General features: G+C 38.0%; 4 protein-coding genes across 6 annotated transcripts; 3 read left to right on the top strand and 1 right to left on the bottom strand.

The window, feature by feature from the left end:
- Positions 1-5,062: 5,062 nt before the first annotated feature.
- On the top strand, positions 5,063-6,772 carry LOC110753488 (putative aquaporin PIP2-5). The gene is made up of 4 exons (XM_021954392.2): positions 5,063-5,619; positions 5,813-6,108; positions 6,212-6,352; positions 6,466-6,772. Exons 1-4 carry the CDS (start codon positions 5,322-5,324, stop codon positions 6,583-6,585), a joined length of 855 nt encoding a protein of 284 aa, XP_021810084.1. The 5' UTR covers positions 5,063-5,321; the 3' UTR covers positions 6,586-6,772.
- A 2,363-nt stretch (positions 6,773-9,135) lies between these two features.
- LOC110753495 (V-type proton ATPase subunit G-like) lies at positions 9,136-11,014 on the top strand. The gene is made up of 4 exons (XM_021954399.2): positions 9,136-9,294; positions 9,754-9,846; positions 10,271-10,371; positions 10,617-11,014. The coding sequence occupies exons 2-4, from the start codon at positions 9,759-9,761 to the stop codon at positions 10,758-10,760; spliced, it is 333 nt and encodes a 110-aa protein (XP_021810091.1). The 5' UTR covers positions 9,136-9,294; positions 9,754-9,758; the 3' UTR covers positions 10,761-11,014.
- A 3,136-nt stretch (positions 11,015-14,150) lies between these two features.
- Positions 14,151-18,507, top strand: CCR1 (CRINKLY4 related 1). 3 transcript variants are annotated; one of them, XR_015836783.1, is made up of 3 exons: positions 14,151-16,845; positions 17,375-17,450; positions 17,762-18,507. XR_015836783.1 is itself a non-coding variant. In XM_088255650.1 (1 exon), exon 1 carries the CDS (start codon positions 14,455-14,457, stop codon positions 16,777-16,779), a length of 2,325 nt encoding a protein of 774 aa, XP_088111776.1. In that variant the 5' UTR covers positions 14,151-14,454; the 3' UTR covers positions 16,780-17,040. The 3 variants fall into 3 exon arrangements, 1 of the variants encoding a protein (XP_088111776.1); XR_015836784.1 differs by having other exon boundaries at positions 18,059-18,500; XM_088255650.1 differs by lacking the exons at positions 17,375-17,450; positions 17,762-18,507 and having other exon boundaries at positions 14,151-17,040.
- Positions 18,508-19,511: 1,004 nt separating this feature from the next.
- LOC110753494 (putative serine/threonine-protein kinase) lies at positions 19,512-21,928 on the bottom strand. Its single transcript, XM_021954397.2, has 6 exons — positions 21,660-21,928; positions 21,441-21,556; positions 21,092-21,308; positions 20,544-20,781; positions 20,286-20,436; positions 19,512-20,187 (listed from the first exon to the last, which is right to left on the bottom strand). Exons 1-6 carry the CDS (start codon positions 21,730-21,732, stop codon positions 19,846-19,848), a joined length of 1,137 nt encoding a protein of 378 aa, XP_021810089.1. The 5' UTR covers positions 21,733-21,928; the 3' UTR covers positions 19,512-19,845.
- Positions 21,929-22,728: the final 800 nt, after the last annotated feature.

The raw sequence follows: 22,728 nt of genomic DNA, 5'->3' as shown, positions 1-22,728 counted from the left end.
TGCTGATTTGCATTAGCCCTGTTGTTTAGGTCTATATCCACAGGGATGTTAAGGAAATTGTAACTCGGTAACATGCTTCATGAAAATACTGTTTGATTCTAGCCCAAAGAATTGAGATGTTTATATCAGCCACCCATTTGATAATTTGGTTCGAAGAAAATGTCAACTGCCATAGGGCCAGATATCCAGCAGGCTCCTTGTTCTTCCATTTACGGTTAGATTAGATAAGTAGTTTTGGGACCGAATAACCACTTGAGCTACAAGTCTCTTCGGCGGTAGTTTTAGTTATCAAGGAAAAGGCAGATGTAAGTTACGTTAATGAGAAGTTTCCTGTGTAACGCATGGAGATCATGGTTTGTTGCCACAGAAATGGGAAGGGATAGAAAATGTGGTGAATTCAATTTTACAATTATGGTGGAGGGTGTTTTGCTAGGTTCTACTTCTCATTACATTACTTGTACGTTTGTTTAATTCGCTGGTCTAAATCGCTTGCCAAGAAACCCGGTAAATGTTGGGTTTGGTCAATGCCATAAGTAGGCTTAACCTCATGTTTTTTAGGTTCTCGCTAAGAATGCGGATTACCATCAATCAAAATGGGACCCTTCACTGATAATCACGGCAGATTTCCTGCTATATAAGGGCCTGCTCATTCATACCCTTCCCAAGTTCTTTTGCTCTTCTTGTATAGACAAAATCCCTTCTTTGATAGATCTCAAGGAAATTAATTCTCTCTTCTTTCTTGACATAAGGGGGAAGAGAGGCCATCTTTTTGCTAGTCATTTGTAATTAGAATCCATTGAACAGAAGCCCCCCATTTCTTCTCCAAGTCCAAGCATAAATGGCTAAGGAGATGAAGAATTTGAGTGGATGGATGGAGGTTCGTCCGGCCCCCATCATTTACCCACAAAAGCCTTCAAATTCACCCGGTTTGGAGACAATTTTCGAAGAGAGTATGGAAGAATCTGACAACGATTCATAACTTTTTAAGCTCATCTTGATGCAGACCTATGATCACATATTTGAAAATGCTTTGCTTTGGATGTGTCTCGCTACGCCTCGGCGTTGGTTCAATGGAATGCTTTGATCAGAGCTATGATCTAGCCATCTGAAAGATCAGAAATGGATCAGGGAAGCAACTGCAATGGTTTAGATAATGAATGGCTTCAATTCTGTCCTTCTGAGCAATGCAGTGGGAGTTCTTCCTCTCTGAACATTGTCTAATGAATCCTGTATTGTAAATATGCAATTAGTTTCGATCTTGTTGTATGTAAATATAGTTTCCTAATAAAAAGTACCAAAATAATTATACGTTTCAGACTATTGGGAAGTATGTGTATTGCTCACGAAACTGTAGCTTGCAGTTGTAGTTGCAGCTCTTAGGAGGATTAGTGATGATTTGCAAGCTAACAACAAGACAATTGAGTGCTAATTAAATTAGATTAGGTAAATATAAGGAATATCAGAAATATTGTGCTAATCTATTTATTTCATCAAAATTATATAATTAAATAACTTTTGATTTAACTGATTTTTTAAAAAGGAAGAACTCCCACTGCATTGCTCAGAAGGACAGAATTGAAGCCATTCATTATCTAAACCATTGCAGTTCCTGATGTCAACGCGTAGCCTAGTTCTAATTTTTTCACTAATATTGACATGGATGTCACTAATAGATTGTCTCAAACATTCCTTTTTCACTATCCTAACGAGTTCAAGTGTATATTCTAATAGTGTATGATCCTTTATACGGATACACTTAATATCCTGATAGTGTATTAAAGAATATACACTTGAATAGTGTACATACATTATGATCATCTGCGTGTCTCAAACATTACCTGGATGATCATACACTATTCCATATAATAGAGATCCTTTTCTTGGTGTTCATCTTTAAAAGTTCAGTCATTATATAAAATTTTAACTTATTTATTCAATTTTTGTTTATTATAGTTTTACTTTTCAACAATATATGAAAATCACATATAAAATATGCGAATAGTATGTGTATTATTGCAAAATATCAGCAAAAATTACATATGTGCGTGAATAATACCTCTGCGTTAAAAAACACTTATTATTATATAAAAATATGTACGTACGTGTATAATAAACGAATTACTGTAACCTAGAAATTGTTTTGGACTCTTCTCAGAAGGGTAGGTGTGGATTAATTGGCTTTAAAGGTGTCGGTGAGGAGGATGTTGAAAATTTACGTTTTTGTGAAAACTAGAAGAGGCCAAAAATGATGGGATTTTAGGTACCTTTCTTGTAGTGTATGGGCGAATTTAAGCAATTTGGTGGGCCGTCACCATAGATTGGATTGGAGCCTTGGACATTAATAAGATTCAACGTAGATCGAACACTTGGCGTGGCTAGAAAAATTTGCCATCATAGCTATCAAACGTGTTACAATTATTTATCGTCATTTTCCATGTTCCTCACATGCCTTATAACTTTTTTGTGCAGCTGCTGGTGTAGTTTCCTTCACTCATTTTTCTCACCAATATCATATGATTATTTAACTCCCTATAAAAGGCCACCTTCTTCTACTTTCCCTTCAACCCAAATCATTCTCACAGACTCAAACTGTTTCTAGGAACAAAACCCAAATCAAGAATCTGCAACAGAAGCCCTTTTTGTTTGTTTGAGAGCAACTTCTCTTGTTCATCTTCAAGCTTGGAAGCAGCTGATCAGAGCAGGAAAGAAGAAAGAAGGGTTTTTGTTTTGTTTGATTTCAATGGCAAAGGAGATGGGATTGTTGGGTTGTTGGGTTGAGGTTGCTCCTGCCCTTCTGATATCTCCCAACAAGACTTCAACTTGTCCTGAATTGGAGACAATAGCTGAAGAGTGGGAGCTGGAGGCAGAGGAGTATGATCAAGAGGCCAAACAGATTGAAATTTTACTGAATTCTTCTGTGCTGATTATGTAGTTTTATTTATCCATTCTTGGGGTTTTTGTGTGAATTTGTATCGAAACAAATGAACAGAATTTTGTAGTTCAATGACTTCACTCTGATGGAAATATATGCTACCTCTGGAAATTGGAAGGAATTAAACTAAATAATTTATTTCTCTTGTTGATGCAATTTTATGACTTCAATCTCAAGATGTTGCTTTCTGCAATTCTGCTAAAATAAGAGACGTGTAAAAGATGGTAGAAAGTACACGTCAAAAGTTTAATATTCCCTTTGACCTCAATAAAATCATTTGCAGTTTGGTGAATAATATTAGAGATATAATTAACTAAGTGGCATATCAGTTTTGAAGTCACAATTTATAGAAAATACTCCAATACATTTGTCACCTTTCAATCTGAAAAACCAAAATAAAAAATAAAAAACTTGCTTTGAATCGAAACCCAATCAATTCAACAAATTCCAGTTCATATTTTTTATTTATTGATATCACACATATACTTAATGACGTCACTTCTTGCATCTATCTCCTATAAATTAATCGAGTGGGCCGAGCGGACTTGCTAACAAAGACGTCCTTCTTTAGTGAGCGTGCGTGGCCTTCTTTAGTGAGCGTGTTTGATTGGTGCTGGACCTTTGTTTCATCGATTTGAAAAAAGCGGACAACTTATTTTTCTGATCAAGCTAGTTTCTCTAAAGATACAAAGAACTAAAGTAAGCAGCTTCTTTCTTTTTTGTTTGCTCCTGACGGTGAGGCAAACTTTCTCTTTGTTTCGAAGAGCTTGGCTCCTTTCGCCTTCGTTATTTAGGCCATGTGTGCAGGCTTGGTGAAAGTCTTTCTAAGGCCCAAAACATTCTTCTTTCTCCAACCGCCGCCATCTTTGAAATTCCCCTCTATTTAGGCCCACAAGCAAAAAATTCTAGCTCTAAATAGACGTATTATAACATGAGAACAAAAACCAACATCCTTAATGGTGAAGCCTAAACTCAACACACTAATTTAAATTTTATGTACCCCAAAATTTAGAAACCCTGGAAGGTTCAATCCCTTATGCCTAAAGTTTGTTCGCTTTTCTTTTCCCTTAAACTATAGTCTTCGCGAAGCTTCTTGCTACCGTCCACCAGGTACAGGACAGACGTCACCACCATAGCAACAAGACAAAGGTTATGGACGATGCCCCCATACTGTTGTTGACACGTGGCCTAATAAGAGCCATAGAATTTTGCTTATAGTTTTGGGTAGGCATTTTAATCTCTAATTTGTCTTTTAGTTATTTATTTGTATTGGTATAATGTTGATTAGAACAAAATTAAAATTCCACTAAACCGGTTCATCCGAAACAATGACTGCTGATGGGCCGGTGCAGGGAAACGTGGCAGGACGTGAGTGGTTGAGGGTGAGGTGGGTCTTTTGAGTTGGGAAGTTGGGAACTTTGGATGGGGCGGTGGTGAATGGTCGGTTCGCTCACTCACGAGTCCTGCTAAGTCCATTTTCTCACCATATTCACAATAATCATGTGATCTTGACCTCTCCTCCTCCTCCATTGCGGCGGCTGCAAAGATCATGGGACACGTGTCACTCCATCAACGGTTCAAAGTCTGAGGTGATTGCTGATTAATCAGCTAATTATCCACATATCATCATCTAGCTCAATTAGTATTTAGTATAGTCAGTATATGTGTGCCATAGTTTTGTTTGAGTAGCAAGTTTACTGTAAATCTCGAATATGTGTAATTACATGTAATCCATATGTATTTGAAAAAAAAAATTGTATTTTTCTGTATTTGCAAAAGTTTAAATTTAGCACTTTATTAACAAATATATATACTTTCAAAAGACTTACTCTTTTATCGAGTATAAGGTGTTAAGATAACTTGCATATTAATGTTAAAGGTTAAAATTAGAACATTAAAGTATATATATTATCTCATATTCACTCTTTACCACTAACGACGAGAGATTTGTCATAATTTTACAAAAACTTATATTGTGCTTACATGAATACGTAGGTATAAAAATGTGGAATTAACAATTTGGTCGGTCATTGCTAGGACTCTAATCTCCTAAACAGTAGTTTAGCTTATCCTTTAGAAGTTTATCGATCATAATGGAGCACTATAGAGCTTACTGGAATTGTTTTTAAAGAACTCGAATCAGACAGAAGAAAATGTAGGGTCACCTAAAAGAAGAGAAAAGAAAACTGTGAGCTTGAAGCTTTGGACGGCCAACCTAAAGTTTAATAATACCACTTCCACTCTCATTCAACCCTCCATATAAACCCCCAAACCCCTCCACCCTCCCCCATCACAAACACCAACAATCTCTTCCAAACACACTTCATTTTCATATCTCTCTCTCTCTCTTTCTACCTAAGCTAAGAGCTAGCTAGCTACCCAATTAGCCATGGCCAAAGACATTGAAGTTGGTGGAGGGCAAAATGGATTCTCAGGAAAAGACTACCAGGACCCTCCTCCAGCACCATTGATTGATGCAGAGGAGCTCGGTCAGTGGTCTTTCTACAGAGCCATCATAGCTGAGTTCATAGCCACCCTCTTGTTCTTGTACATCACTGTGCTCACAGTGATTGGATACAAGAGCCAATCGGATGGAGACCAATGTGGTGGTGTTGGCATTCTTGGCATTGCTTGGGCCTTTGGTGGCATGATCTTTGTCCTTGTTTACTGCACCGCCGGCATCTCCGGTGAGTTTCCGTATCTAAGATATTGATGCGGGTTACTAATTCACTCAAATTATAACACGTGTATATTTCTTAACACTATAAACCATGTGTTATAATTTGAGTAGATTAGTAACACTAAATCGGTCAAACGCACAAATTTCTCCAATTTACAATTTAGCATAGGGTTTACTAATGGGAGCAATTATGTACGCAGGAGGGCACATAAACCCTGCTGTTACATTTGGGCTGTTTTTGGCCAGGAAGGTGTCACTGGTCAGAGCCATATTGTACATGGTGGCTCAGTCCTTGGGAGCCATTTGTGGTGTTGGGCTTGTGAAAGCTTTCCAAAATGCTTACTTTACCAAGTATGGTGGTGGGGCCAATGGGCTTGCTGATGGGTACAGCCAAGGCACTGGTTTGGCTGCTGAGATTATTGGCACCTTTGTTCTTGTCTACACTGTCTTCTCTGCCACTGACCCCAAGAGAAATGCTAGGGATTCACATGTCCCAGTAAGTACCATAAATACTTTTAAGAAAATCTAAATCCAATTTTAGTTGAAGAAAATTGCGTTTTAATTGCTTAATCTCTGTTTATGTTTGATTAATTTAAAAGGTCTTGGCACCACTGCCAATTGGGTTTGCTGTGTTTATTGTGCACCTTGCCACAATCCCAATCACTGGCACTGGAATAAACCCAGCAAGAAGCCTAGGAGCTGCAGTGATCTACAACAATGACAAGGCCTGGGAAGACCAAGTATGCACCTTTGACCTTTTTACCCACTTAATTTCATTCATAAAGAAACTTGCTTGATCATGAAACTAACTTACAATTTTGCTTTTGTTTTTGTGATTTTTTGTTTAATCTAGTGGATCTTTTGGGTTGGGCCATTCATTGGTGCTGCCATTGCTGCCTTCTATCACCAATACATATTGAGGGCAGGAGCTGTTAAAGCTCTTGGCTCTTTCAGGAGCTCCTCCAACATATAATTTCTCAGAGGATTGGTTGTGTTTTCTGAATGGAAGCTTGGAATTTGTAAATCTGTGTGTACAAGGCACTCATTTTAAATGTGCCTCAATGTTGCTTTCTGCTCTGTTTTTACAAAATTTCAGTTTGGTTATTGTGTCATCAAGAAGTTTTAATTATGAGCAATTGCATTGCATTAGTCTGTATCAATTGGGAAACTTTAGTCATTTGTAATTACTTTGTTGTCAATTGTGATGGAAAACTTTAGCACTTGTTCCATAAGTAAGACACGAAATAATCAAACCCTCACTCGAGCGCTAAATCTTAAACCCTAAACTATAAACCTTTTATTAACCGTAAAGCGTATTTCGGTCTCATAGTACCTTGCATCTGATTTGCCAGATGGAAAATTAGAGGTAATGCAACAGCAAGCAGAATCAACATATGTGGCAAACAGTTGTTTGTTGAGGTTCTAAGAGATGGTTAAAAATGATGAAGGGGATTTATGCTTCTTATACTATTTCCTTGTATTGTACTGCTTTCATTTTTTGTCACGATTAAAAGGCTCATATCAATTCGTACGCATCATTTCAACTTCTCTTTCCTGGAAATTTCTCTTGATGGGTTAAGGCCATGACTGATACTTATGGTTAATGCCGTGCCTTTATTAGCCTTCACATTGCATTAAATATCCAAATTAAGCATTAAAAACTGGATAAGGATTTTTTTTTTTCTTTCAAGGCAAGCCTTTCACAGATTAAAATGAAAATTGAACCCATGATTTGCCACCAATTAATGCAAATTTATGCAATTAACTTGTCATAATTGCAACCTCAATGTCTTCTTCGATCACCTCTATATATAAACAAAGATTCAGCAGCAGAATTTCACATTCTGAATCTTACAAAACAAAAAATTCTTAACCATGGCATCAGCTGAGCTCTCCAAGCTATGCATCTGCATTGTCACATTGCTCTCTTTGGCAATGCATGCTATGTCTTCACAAACGCAATCCCAACCCACAATCACAAACGACGCCATGCCTATAGATGAGCAGCTAATTTCCCTAGCTGCTTCATCTCCATTTCCATCTCCTTACCCCGAAAATCCGGCTCCCGAAAGCGGAGGCTATTTGGTCTCTTCACCAGAACCAGATTCATACAATCCTCCACCAACACCACCACAGGAACCTTACATTGAAGCCTTGTCCCCTGAAACTCAAGATGACCAGCTTCTCTCTCCAGACTACTCTCCCTCCCCTGCACCTACCCTCCAAGAATACTTGGGTGCTTCTGATCAAATCACAGACTACCCTTCTCCTCCTCCTCCTCCTCCATACATTGAAGTTGAAGCTCCTGAAGGTTACTATGAGACTTACAGTCCAGTTCAATCTCCAGCACCTGCACAGTCTTCAAAGCCGGGCTCTAATGTGCTGCCCTTCAACTACAAAGCTGACGACGAGAGTGAGTTTGATGCACAAGATTTTGATGATTCAGATGAGAGTAAGAACAGAGGAACAATGGTGTGTTTTGTTCTTGGGGCTGTTTGCTTGGTTGGGTTGGCAGGTCTTGTGTACAAGAAGAAGGAGAAGAAGTACAGTAAGGCAAAAGCAGAGCATGAGTATGAATTGACTAAGAGAGAGGAAGCTTGAGCTTCTGGCTAGCTTGGTCTCCTATGCACTTAGCTACATGCAACTTCCATAGAGGCTTAAATTATATAGTCTATAGTTAATCATCAAGTTTTGTAATTGAACACCTCCTCAACTACTTGTATTTGCATGTATTATTATCAATTGTTACATAATTTAATTTTTAATCTAAATCAAAGGTTTTTTTATATATATATATATTAAGAATAGTCCATATACTATTCCAAACACTTCATACTGATTATCATTTTTCAAATTCCACCACTATCATTCTTATTTTCTTTCCTGCACATCAATGTCATTCCAGAAGTCAAATTGTGCCTAATTTTTTCGTCAAAGTTAAGAGTAATACCGTCAAATTAGACAATTTTATAATTTTTTGTTAGCAAGAACAGATCTTACTTACCACAAATTAATTTTTAGTCACAAAAGGTTTGGTTCTGTTCATTAGATAAAAAAAAATTAAATTTGTGCGGGACACCAAAAAATTGGAACTTTTTAATTCGCATGAGCTTGGACATGGAGATTAGATGATGAACACGTGTATAATGTATATAAGTCCAGAAGCTCAATGTCATTCCAGAATTCAAACTGTGCCTAATTTTTTCGTCAAAGTTAAGAGTAATACCGTCAAATTAGACAATTTTATAATTTTTTGTTAGCAAGAACAGATCTTACTTACCACAAATTAATTTTTAGTCACAAAAGGTTTGGTTCTGTTCATTAGATAAAAAAAATTTAAATTTGTGCGTGACACCAAAAAATTGGAATTTTTTAATTCGCATGAGCTTAGACATGGAGATTAGATGATGAACACGTGTATAATGTATATAAGTCCAGAAGCTCAATTATATTGGGAATTTGGGGTGAAAAGACCTAAAAACCGAAAAGGGAATGTCCAAACGACACCGTTTACCGACCCGAGTCTTGGCCTCGTCTGGTACGGTCATCTCCGTTTATACATACACAAAAAATCTCTCGCATCTGTGTCCCCGCTTTTTTCTGAATCTTTCACTTAAACTTCTCAAACCGGCTCAAACTCTCTCTCTCTCTCTCTCTCTCTCTCTCTCTCTACTTTCCAAAGGTACTGACTTTATGTTGCTCTGTCTGTGCTTTCGTTTTATGTGAATTATTTTGACCCAATTGTCTTCAATTTGTTTGTAATTATTATGATTATGCACGAAAATCTCTTGAATTATTATGAGGAATCTGAGAAACTCCGATCTGTTTGTGGTTATTTGAAACGAATCACCCAACTCACGTTACTGGTCTGAGTGTTTAAATCGGTTGCAAGATTCTTTGTGTTCATTGATTTTTCAGTTTAGGTTGGATCTCTGTATCCAAATAGGAGATCTATTTAGTTTTATGCATGAATTGGGTAAATCAGATGCTAAAAAAGATAAGATTTTTCTGAGTACAATTGTCTCAATGCAAGCACCTGTTTTGGTGTGCCATTCATGGCTGGAATTTATGTTGTTGTTTTAGTAAGATTTTTGCTTATTGCGTTTGGTTTAGTGTTATAATCAACTGTTGTATGTTCCAGAAAGTATGGCATCCAACAGGGGTCAAGGTGGAATTCAGCAACTGTTGGCTGCAGAACAAGAAGCTCAACACATTGTCAATGCTGCCAGAAGTGGTATGTTTTTCCTCTTAGATTTACTTTTTCTATTATCAGTTTGTTTCTGCATTTTATTCGCAAACTTGATACATGAATTTCTGGGTTTGCATCTTGCAAACAGAAGGGACTTTCTATTTGTTGCATTGTTTATGAGTTGGCCTCTTGTGAAGTTGTGTGGAAGGATGAATTCTTGATTTTAATCGGAGAAGTTTTATGCTTCCAACTTCCCTGTTGGAAGATATTTCTTGTTGTCCATGATGTTGTGTATCACGCATGGTGTTGTCAAAATATGAATCAAAAGCTTTATTTGGGCGAAATCATGTATGAATTTGCAGTCCTAATACGTTTTTTTTCTAGGGTTATTAGATTGTACGCCAAAATTTAGCAGTTTGAGTTGCTTCCTAATTTCTTTGGTGGTTGGTTTTCTGTTTTCTGTTGCTAGCAAAAATGGCTAGATTGAAACAAGCTAAAGATGAGGCTGCAAAGGAGATTGCTGAATACCGTGCCCAAATGGAGCTTGAGTTCCAGAAGAAAGTTGCAGCGGTATGTATATTTTGGTGAAAGCTATGCATCGAATGTTCATTAGGTCTGGCATTCTAAGTTTTCCAATGGCTTGGCCATGTCATTTTCATATGTGCCTTGCAATTTCTAGAAATTGAACATACCAATTATAAATATCTCCCCCATAGTCTTTTTAATACCTTAAGCTGTCCCTAGACTTTTGTTGTGGATACATCTGTGCTAATTCTGCCCTTTTGCTCCTGTGTTTTCACACGGCCACCAAGCAGAGCAGTGGAGATTCAGGGGCTAATGTGAAGCGTCTGGAACTTGAAACCGAGCAGAAGATCAAGCACCTCTCGACAGAGGCCGCAAGGATTTCAAGTGATGTTGTGCAAATGCTTCTGAAGCAGGTGACGACGGTGAAGAATTAATCCCACTGATCGCATCGCACAAGTGTAATTCCAGACTCTTGCAAGTATTGTATTCTTTTTGCCTGATTCATCCTGGTCCTTAGACTTGTGGCGTTGTGGTTGTTGCTATCCGGGGATTGGTTATTTTAGTATGTTGTGGATCACTTTGTTCAGCAAATAAGCTTATAATATGTATCATGTTCAGAAAACAATAATGTTGCAGAAATTGTTGGGCCTCTAGGAGTGAAATGCAATGTTTACAATTGTTTATGGAATTCTATGTTATTATTTCGATTAGTGACTTCTAGATGCATGTTCCCTGGTTTGAACTTGTTCTGGATTTATTATTTTTTTTTTTTAGGACCTTCACTAAACTCACATACACTATACGGATGCGAGGACTCGAATCTAGGACTCCAAAACACTAAACTAGTGGGTCATTTGCTGTTCTGAAATTTTATTTCCCATAGTAACTCACGTAGCTTTTCTTTTCTTGAATAATTTCACAAAGTAGGTACTTTTCATCAACAAATTCATAACTTGTTTGAGCCCCAGTTTTTGAATTGAAGGGTTTGCTATATTAACCTTCAAGCTGGCCTATGTTTTGGTATCATTACGACAGGTTCAAAACAGATCCATCCAATCAAGAGGTTATGGCTAACGCCATTGAAGAATGATATGTCGAATCCAACCCGCTATCCCAACTCGAAATCTAACTAACTAGACTGAATTATTGCACCAGAAAAGGAATACCAATAAAGTAATGCTTCATAATTCTTTGTGGATAAAGAATATTTGATTACCCAATCACTAAGGCTAAAACTATTGAGCTAGTGAAGTATATTTTCTGTGACTTTGACAGCAAAACAAACTTTTCTCCCCACCCCAATCTTCTCTTCCATTTGCAAAAGAGAATGACGCTTCGTGAGGGCTAGATTAATGAATGTGAGTTCCGTTGTAGAATCCATAATGATTAATGGCTGAAAATCATCACACGCAAAAATGCGACTAATGGTAACACTCCTCTTTGGGTTTTCTTAAGAGATGCAGTAGTTAGGTGCTGGGAATATAGTCACCTTTTTCTTTCTTGTACGGCATTAGAAGCACATAGTTGATTATTAATTTAATACTCTAAATGAAATCTTGGCATTGTGCTAAAGTACACTTAAATCTTAATAAAGAACAACCCATGTAGATCATACAGAGATACAATCTTAACATACTGCAAAATGCAAACAAAGAAAATCTAAGATAAGGTTCAGGTGCATATCTTCCACGGCAGATCACATGGAATGGATGGGTGCCAAAGAAGCAACTAGGTCCCATTCATGTTCACCAAGTAAGCTGCCCCCATTCTCCATGCCCTCTGATTATTTCTTGTATTTTATTATGGATCTTGCTGCTTGAAGACTGTCACAAAATGGGTCATGGCCTAAAATGGGGATAGAGACAATTGCACAGTTAACATGGTGGCATCATTAGCAGGGCCCACCATTTCAACCCTACGAAGAAAGATGTTATTTTCAGTATCTAATCGTAACAGCACCGCGAGTTGTTTGTAGTTCACATGTTATGATATAAGTGGATAATAAATTTAAATTTGAATATTATGAATAGTCGCTTACGTACAACATGGTAAAACTCTAGTTTCAATTGTGTTAAAAGACATCCATAAAACTTTTTATTTGAATTCATATGTGAACCTAATAACAGTCGTATATGTGCACACATCAGTAACTATCAATTGTGAATACAATTAAAATCTACAATGTATAAACGATCTATAGTTGTTTATGTGCACGTGAGTGACTATCGCAACTATTGAATTGGATTTTTGTATAGAGCAGCAGATCGTTTCAAAGTCACCACCTTACTGCTTATTGTACCAACAACAATAAGTGATTTTGTAACAATAGGATTTGGAGACAAGCCCATTGGGATTGTTTTAACTGAGGCAAGAGGACGCAAATAATGCAGGGATTTGAAGCAAGTGGTTTTGACCAGAGACATTAGAGCTGGGGAATTCCAAATAGAGGCCAGACATAGCTGACCTAGCAACCACGTGATATAAGATCACAGTTGAGAATTTCTAGGACATCTTATTTGGCAACAAATGTACCAGCACAAATTACGCTTACAAAAAGCTCCAAATTTTCTGTCCAAAATTTGAACTCTCACTAGGATAAGTTCATTAACACCCTTTTAATTTGTTTTTATTTTTTAAATATACGCGATATTGGGAGAAACACACACAACACTGTCAAAGTATTATAGTTATTCAAACTCGAGACTATTGATCCGCAAATCAAGACTCTTTTCCACTGTACCAGAACAGTTGGCTTAACACCCTTTTTATTTATTTATCTTGTTCAGGTGATTGGGTTCAATGGAAAAGCACATAGCAATTGGATTAATATAATATCCTTGTCAAGTCGGCCACTTTCTCCATTAGAAATTTGGTATTTTACCATTTAAATTTCTTTCAACCAAACCCACTTTCTTACTCATTGGTACTAGTTATGATTTTTAATAGCAAGCTTTTCAATATGGTCTCATTCAATACATCAAATGCAGATCAAACACGATTTGCACATGTCTATTAGACCATCCATCTTCTTCATTTTTGCATATTATCTTATTTCATGATGTCTTAAAAATTTGTTTCTAAGTGTAATCTTATGTGTATAAGGGGCTTGAACAAGATATTCTTAAACAAGGTTATCTTAGAAGAGTGGAGTCCTCTTACAAAGCAGAAACACAGCAAATGGAACAGGATTGTGCGGTTTTGTGCAATGTGCTTTGCTATCTGACTGATAGTGAAGTGAAGTATCAAGTTATCCATCTAAATAATTTAGTCATGCTTCATATTAAATGCCACCCTTTGAAGAATTAGATCTGGGTTGAATGTTGGTGGCCTAATTATTTTATAAGAGTGATGGTGTGTTTTTATAGAATACTAGAAGCATTGGATGTAGGCCATAGTGGGAAGAGAGAAAATGAAGCACCGAAAAAGAATAGAGTGAAAATGAATAAATGAAAATCATGAAATTTGACCTCAACTATGTCAATATGAAGTATCAAAAAAGTTTTATGGAAAGCGTTGGGCAATGTCGATATCATAGCCGGTATTCGACACTAATATGAAAGTTTCGATTTTAAATCATTGTTGACGATACATATTCGATACGAACATGACAACTCTAAAGAGGTGTTAATAACACGCATTCGAAACTACCATGGCGGATGACAGATTTGTAGCAATTGCTTCATAGATCACCAATTAAACAGCTAGCCCAATTTATATAAAGAAGTCAAGTGATTTCGATAGTCAAAACGCACCTCCCCCCACTTGTTTATGCATGTACCCGACAAAGTGGCAGACTAATCCTAGTTTAACGCTAACACAGTAAGAACACAGACTGATAGAAAACCCAATCTTCAAGCTTTTGAAGTAAACTAAAAGAAAGATGGAGGCAAATAGCATTAAAATATAGTCCGCGCAGTAACTACTTACAGTACTTGACGTTCTAACGGTCCACAAAAACACTGTAAAAATGGCCGCGACACCCACGTTCTTTCATCGTCACCATCCTCACACTCCCAGCTCTGACTTAACTTCAGCAAAACCAACAACACCATCACAAACACCAACCGCACCATGCAAGCTCACCATCAAACCAGTCCATGCTCGCGCTGATCCAAACCCAGGAAAACCATGCAAACCCACCAAGCCCTTTCTGGGTTCTCTCGCTCTGCACCTCCTCTGCTTCTTCTCCTGCTCTTATGCTCCACAACCGCATCTGGGTTCGGATCAATGGGCCCCATCTCTGCTTCTTTTGGCAAAGATGGCTTTTTTTGTGCCATAGACGCTAGTGGCAAGCAGGACGTGGTTTGCTGGGGAAAGAATAGCTCTTCATCGACTCCATCTTCGGCTTCTTCCTCGGCTTCGGCCTTTCTCAGCAACATTCCAGCGATGGCTGCCCTCTCGGGCGGTGAAGGCTTTCTTTGTGGCATTTTAGCGAACATGTCGCTGGCATATTGTTGGAGCTCCATTGCCCCAGGTATAGATCTCGTACCTCCCATATTCAAGACCACTGCTTATTCTCATATTGCTGCTGGGAAGAACCATGTATGTGCCATTAGAGGGACATATTACTCTGATCATGAGTTTGGTACAGTGGATTGTTGGGAAATTTTTGAAACTTGGAACAAAAGTTTGAGTTCCAAACAGAGTACTCTGTTTTCTGACCAGTCTATTAGCAATCTTGTGTTCAAAAAGGTTGTTTCTGGTGAAGGATTTAGTTGTGGTGGGGTTAGAGATGGAGGACTTATTTGCTGGGGACCCAATTCTTCTAATCTAGGGGTTTCAGGTCCAGTAGATAATTTCACAGCTTTAGCTTCAGGGAGGGCCTCACTTTGTGGGATTTCAGATTTTGGTGAGTTGAAATGTTGGGGTGATACTGATTTGTTAGCTGGTCATCCAAATGAAACCCAGTATGTGTCTCTGGCAGCTGGTGAGCACCATTTTTGTGGGATTCGAGAAGACAATCATGGAATTGAGTGTTGGGGGATCTTTAACTCTTCTTTGATTCCGAAGGCTTCCGGATTCGTGGAGATTACTTCATCGGATTTTACTACATGTGGGATCAGGGAAGATGATTTGGTGATTGATTGCTGGGCTGCTAATGCCTCTTCCTCACCACCTGAGTATGATCCTCCTTTGGAATTGTGCAGTCCAGGTCTTTGCACTCCTGGTTCTTGTGGGGAAGGGAAGTTTGCTTTCAATGCCAGCATTCTTAATGAGGCTGATTTGACAAGCCTGTGTGTTAGGAAAGATCTAACCATTTGTTCACCTTGTGGGTCAAATTGTTCCGAAGGATTCTTCTTGTCTAGTTCATGTACTGAACATACTGACAGAGTGTGCACAGCTTGCTCTCTTTGCCAAAACAGCTCTTGTTGGGATATTTGTGGGCTTCAAAGACCTCCAGAAATGAGGAAGAAGCTTTGGTATCATGTGCGTAAGTTGGTGATCATATTTGGGTCTTCTGCTTTGGGTTTTTTGTTGATATTAGTTAGTTGGTGTCTTCTGCCCCGATTAACAACTTCTCGAGAAGAAGGGAACAAAAAGCAGTTTAAATCTTGCATTGGGAAAGCAGAGTTGGAAGCTGACAATAATGAGGATCCACACCCTCTTCCATCTGTAGTTTCCTGTCCTGGAATGGCTCAAGTTTTCCGACTCTCAGAACTAAAAGATGCCACCAACGGATTCAAAGAGTTCAATGAGCTTGGCAGGGGAAGCTATGGCTTTGTTTACAAAGCTGTGCTTACAGATGGACAGCAAGTTGCAGTCAAGAGAGCAAATGCTGCCACTATAATTCACACGAACAGTCGGGACTTTGAAATGGAATTAGAGGTCCTTTGCAAAATCCGCCACTGTAATATTGTAAACTTATTGGGTTACTGCTCAGAGATGGGGGAGAGGCTGCTTGTATATGAGTATATGCCCCATGGGACACTTCATGACCATCTCCATGGTGGCCTTTCTGCCCTGAACTGGGTCCTTAGGTTGAAAATTTCAATGCAGGCTGCTAAGGGGCTTGAGTACCTTCACAAGGAATTTGTGCCTCCCATCGTTCATCGGGATGTCAAGACTTCAAACATTCTTTTGGACTCTGAATGGAATGCACGAATCGCAGATTTTGGGCTCCTTACATCTAATGACAAGGATCATAAAGGAGATTTAGAAAGTGATGTCTACAACTTTGGAATAGTATTGCTTGAGATTCTCAGCGGAAGGAAAGCATTCGACAGAGATTACACTCCTCCTAGCATAGTCGAGTGGGCAGTACCTTTAATTAAACAGAACAAGGCAGCTGCCATAATTGATCGTTATGTAGCTCTTCCAAGAAATGTTGAGCCATTGCTTAAGCTTGCTGATATAGCAGGACTGGCTGTAAAGGAAAATCCTACCGAGCGTCCTGCAATGTCGGATATTGCATCTTGGTTGGAGCACATTGTGAAAGATGGTTTGACCTTCTAATTTCTGAACCAGGTCGCCGGATATTCATCAAAGATGAATTGAACAATTTGTGTTACAACTGTTCCCGTAAGTACTGCTCTTCTGCAACTGTACATCTTACGAGCTTCTTGTAAATGAAGTTGGTTTACTCCCTCTTTACTCTTTTTTCTTTGTTTCTGATTTTCACTTAATCCTCACAAAGTGAAGGGAACACTATTTTTGTACCATTCTACATTAGTTTCCACATGAAGCTTTATTTAATAACCTTCCTTCTCATGTAAAGCATTGGAGAGAAATTTTTTTAATGCTTGACCAAGCCTGAGATTCTATCATTTTGTTACAATGATTTCAAGCATCTGAGACCTCATTGCCTTTTGAGTGCTTTGCTATGAAGGTAACAATGTTCTGATTTAGATTTGTCAACAATCACCATCATACTTCTTAGATGTTTTTACTGCAAAAATGCATTTATTGCACAAGAGGGAAATGCTTAATTAATCAATAGTTGAATTACTTGTCAAATATATGCTGTGAGTTTGACATAATTTCTGGTAACTGACATGGAAGTGGTGCAACATTTCGGTGCTCTCATTCGTTCGACGCATGTTTCTTGTAGGCACATGAACACAGAGACTACACACATTACTAATTAAACCAGAGTAGAAGCTAATGCTCCATGCTACCCCCAAAAGGTTCTACTTTAAACATCATCTTTCCTATCGTTGAATATTTTGCTAGCAATTTTAAACAAAACACCTTGTAGAATTAAGAAATGTGAAAACTACAGTGTATTCTGAATTGAATAGATTGAGAGACCAATCTCTGTCTAGCAGTCCCCATTTGAGAAATGGGAATCCAACTCATCCAAGCACTCTAAGACAAATGGGTTTCAGAAGAGAAAGATAACCTTAACTTTATGATGCACAAAAGAACGAAAGACCCCAGAAACTTTATGGTAGCCTCTGAAAGATTTTCAACCTCATCCGTCCCTTTTCCATTTCAGCTTCTGTCTCACTCTCTCCTAGCCCCACATTACTCGTGCAACCTTAACCAAGTTGAAGACAAATAGAAAAGGAAGTACCGGCCGTTCAGATGGAGTGGTTTGTTGAGCCCTGCTTGCTTTATGCAAGATGCCAACTCAAAAGCTAGTTGATTGGTATATGAGCCCTGAGGAAATAGTGGGGAAAAAGTTAAAAGGGAGGTATATGAGGCGTATTTAGTCCCTTATATAAGCTTACTTTATTATGCCTGATTTCAGCTATAGAAAATGACATCTACTACTTTTTTTTTTCGGTTACAGTGGGAGGAAAGGGGAAGAAACCCCCTTGGGGTTTCGAACCTGGGTGTCAAGCACGGGGAAGGGGGAGGCCACCACTTGCACTTGTGGTACTTGCTCTCGACACCTCCACTACTATTTAAGTACTACTTCACATGTATCATACAGTTTTGTGTTCTGTATTACATGTTTATGTTTTGAATACAAGTGATAGTCTAAATTAAAAGAGGGAGATGATTTCTCACAGACACACTAATAAGGTGCCATGGGGTTTGAACCCGAGATCATTGGTCTGCAAGTTAAGGCTTTTTTTCCATTAGGTTGGACCCTATTGAAAGGCTTTGAATATTCTTGATGATTTTCATTTAACAATCGTGTGATAATTATATACAATGCCTTGCTTGGTGTCTACACAAAGGATTTCCTATTCTAGGCAAGAATCAAGTCCTTAAGAGACAAGGAATATATACAGCAAATCTACGAAATAAATACAAATAAAACAGAAAACTAAATCACGTCTCATTTCCCGTTGGCTTGCATCACATATCTATGTGCATGCATATAATGGCATGCCTGGTTCTAGGGATGGCAATTTTCCCCACGAGTAAGGGTCTTCGCGGGGATTCGACCCTAATGGGTCGAGTATGGGGATGGGTACGGGGAATTTTTTGGGTATGGTGTTCAGGGAGGGGGGATGGTATTTTAATCCCCAATCCGAACCCTCCCCGTTTAGAATATATATTAATTTTTTGATGAGGTATATATATATATATATATGCTATTAAAGTGATTGTACTGACTAAGTTTTATATTTTATATTATTATATTATATACTTATATAATTTATACAAATCTTAAGCCATACTACTTATTTATTTAGTTAACTTTCAATACATATATAAATAGTCTTATATTGTTTTATAAGTATATATTATATATATTCATTATCTTGAATTATTACTTCTTTTTTTCAACAAAATAGTTATATATTGGTTTTTTCTTCCGTAATGGGGCGGGTCAGGGAACCCATTCCCCAATGAGGGTGGGGATGGGGAATCCCCGATATGAATATTGCGGGAATGAAGGCGAGGATGGGGGAAAAAAGCTTAACGGGGATGGGGATGGGAATGCCATACCCACCCCTGATTCGACCCATTGCCATTCCTACCTGGTTCCCTGTATGCCATCTGCTAAGCCCACCAGAAAACTTGCGGCCAAAGTGAATGGCATCCATGGAGCCATCGCCATGCATATCATGTGTCATTTACTTGGGTAGATAATGGAGCACTATATTATAATATCATTTTGTTAAAGTTTACCCTTCAGTATATTTCATTAAATTTTGCTTTTTTCTTTCTTTGTTATATTTACTGTTATGATTCATTTTGGTTCACATTTAAACATACTTCCTCAGCCACTAATGTCTCTGCTGCAGTTTATGAACTTTAGGCTGAGTAAATAACAGAAACAGCTCGAGAAAGTTAAACACCTGAGCTGGTGGCGGCATTAATTTATTAAAGGTAATTTTGTACACATCTGTTCAGCAAAATACTATCATTAACAGCAAGAAACAAAGTAAAACTACCTCCACATCCCACAAATAATTAACCAATTTAAAGCCCAAAAAATAAGACAAAAAACAAAAAACAAAATTGGTTGTCTTGAGTTATATATCTACATGACTTGTCCAAATGGAGTTGGCGTGCAGATTATATATATACACAAGGACATCCAACAAAAAACATTGTATCTTCTGTAGGCTCACATGATCTTCCTGGGACAAGTTGAGAAAAATAAGCCTTACAGGATGGTTAGAAGGACATCACAAAGTCCTCAGATCTACTCTGGTTTTGCGTGCTACTGGCTGTGGAAGCTTTGGAGAAAGTGCTCTGATCATATGACTGCTGTTGCCCCATTTTGATTTCCATGATATCAGAAACAAGTCCCGGTTCTGAAATCTGAGAATCTTTTATGTCTACCTCACCAGACAAAATCTTAACAGCCCTCGACATTTGCGGCCGGAGCTTGGCCATCTCTTGCACACAAAGAAGGCCTAACTTTAAGAACCGGATGGCTTCATCTTCAGGAAAGTTCATTTGAAGTGTAGGATCAACTAATTGTACAAGATTACCAGCCTTGAATGCTTCCCATGCCTGCAAATTCACAAACAACATGGCTTCAGTTATACCATATGACAGAATAAAAACGCATGGCCAAAGCGGGTAGTGATAAATTGCTCTAATTTGCTTACCTTCTGAACCAGGTGATGCTCCCCATGTTCCAAGTCGAAATCCACAACTGCACGGCCGCTGACAATTTCTAACAGCAGTACTCCGAAGCTATAAACATCTGATTTTCGCGTCAAACGCCCGCTAATCGCATATTCTGGAGCAAGATAACCTCTTTTGGATTATTGTGAGACACCCCATTAGCATGCAATAGCATTTCAGATATTAATCCAAAGGCAGAGAAGCATGAAGCAAGAAGAATTAGTGATTCAACAACTTACATTGTCCCGGCTACACGAGTACTAATGTGAGAATGGTTGTCTCTTAACAGCTTTGATAAGCCGAAATCACCAACTTTTGGTGTGAAATTCTCATCAAGAAGTATGTTACTGGCTTTAATGTCTCTGTGCAGAATGTGAGGTTCAACCTCCTCGTGCAGATAGGCAAGTCCTCGAGCTATCCCTAATGAAATATGCCTCCTTGCATCCCAACTAAATCTCATCCTGTTTTGCTCTCCACCTGTTAATCAACATACATTATTACACAATTTGCCTAAAAAAAATCATAGTCTTTCATTTGCATTCATTGTAGCTGTCAATAATTTTCTTCAGATACATCACAAAATCTCCTAAAATAAACAAATTAATGTACCAATATGAGAAACTAAAGTCTCCTAAAATCATATTCTTTCATTTGCATTCATTGTAGCTGTCAATAATTTGCTACAGATAAATAACAAAATCTCCTAAAATCAACCAATTATAATACCAATAGTTAAAATGAGGATCATTAAGGTAATCAAATTTAGAAATTAGAAGCATTGGTTTACCAAGTAAAGTGTGTGTGAGGCTATTGTTTTCCATGTAATCGTAGACCAAATATCTGCCAGCTCCATCAACACAACACCCTTGAAGCCTAACAAGGTTTTCATGTCTGATTACAGACAGAGCAGCCAATTCTGCTATGAACTCCCTCTCTCCTCTCATAGATTCAATTTCAGTGGAAAGCACTTTTATAGCCACAAGGCTGCCATCTCTAAGCCGACCCTTTAAAACTCAACCAAAATTTATCCCATATCAGCAAAACACAGCTAAATTACACACACACACACACACACACACACACAAGCTAAACTCAACCAAATTTGTAGAATTTATGTTGCAGGCCAAGAAAAAAACCTTATAGACAGAGCCAAAGCCACCTTCTCCAAGCTTCTTTGAGGAATGGAAGCCATTAGTGGCAGACTTCAATTCCTTGGAAGAGAAAATTCTGAAGCTTTCTTGATTTTCTCCATCTGGGTATTTACCAAGTACAAAAAAGCAATCAAGAACACAGTAAAATCACAACAAACCCCAAGAAAAACACACAAAACACAGAGGCAGACATCTCATTAATACCTTGCATCCCTTTTTCCATGACCTTTTGAGGTGAGGAGAAGAAGCAACCTGTGCAGGGAATTGGGAACTTCATGTTGCAGCTTTTTATTTCGCCCAAGGTATGTACTTGAAAGCTAAAATCTTGAAACTTCGGACTAACTAAAATGGATTATAGAGAGTAACCCAAGAAACAATAAGCTTTGGGAAAAACAGAAATGGAGACGCAGAATTATAATTATTATATTGCCCGCGGCTTTTGACTTCGGACTTTCTCATAGTTTGAACTCAGTTTTCCATCAGAATTTTTATATTTCTTGTTGGGGAGGGGTCTCTGTCTGTCTGTCTGTTACTGTACGTAATTTGGCCTCACCCTCATATTTAGTTGAAGTAAAATTATTTGCATTTATCATGGTTTAGTTAGTAACCAACTTCTATTATTAGTTTCATTAAATGGAATTTGGCCTTTTAATTATGTTTTAAATAATTTCTTAGAGATGCCGTATCATCGAGAAATATTGACTTCAATTTTTATTAGGTTTAGATAAAAATACATTTCATGTTGGCATGGGCTTGGCCAAATTGGCTAGAGTGAATGTGATCCCCACTCTGCATCCGAGTTCAAATCCTTCTTATTCTAGTTTGGATTAGTTTAAAGTATAATATCACTTGTATTAAAAAAAAAAACCCACATTTCATTGGTTTAGAAAGTTAAGTGTCTAACTGGCTGGCTAACATCAACACGCCTAAAAACGAAAAGCAAGTCATATTACCAAAATTCGTATCCAACAAAAAGAAGAAGTCATATTACCAAAACGTGCAAAGCCTGTTTGGAGACCAATTGTTAATACTGATTCTTAGGAAGGTCTTTGGAAACTAATACGGAAGGATTGAATCAGCCATACCCTTTTACCCTGTTTTTCTCTCCTAATTAACAACTCCTTCCCCCGGATTATGAAATTTCATTGACAACATTATAATATGTTGAAGAGATTGGAATTTTCTCACACGTTCTAGACTATTACATAACGCGCCAATTGGTATATGTTTTTTTTAATTTCAATAAATATCGTTCGTGAAATTTGAAATCATG

This window comes from Prunus avium, chromosome 6 (genome assembly GCF_965620075.1).
Source record: "Prunus avium chromosome 6, drPruAviu1.hap1.1, whole genome shotgun sequence".
Classification (NCBI taxonomy): domain Eukaryota; kingdom Viridiplantae; phylum Streptophyta; class Magnoliopsida; order Rosales; family Rosaceae; genus Prunus; species Prunus avium.
Note: the sequence above shows the minus strand (reverse complement) of the source record. Positions and strands in the feature narration are given on the sequence as shown.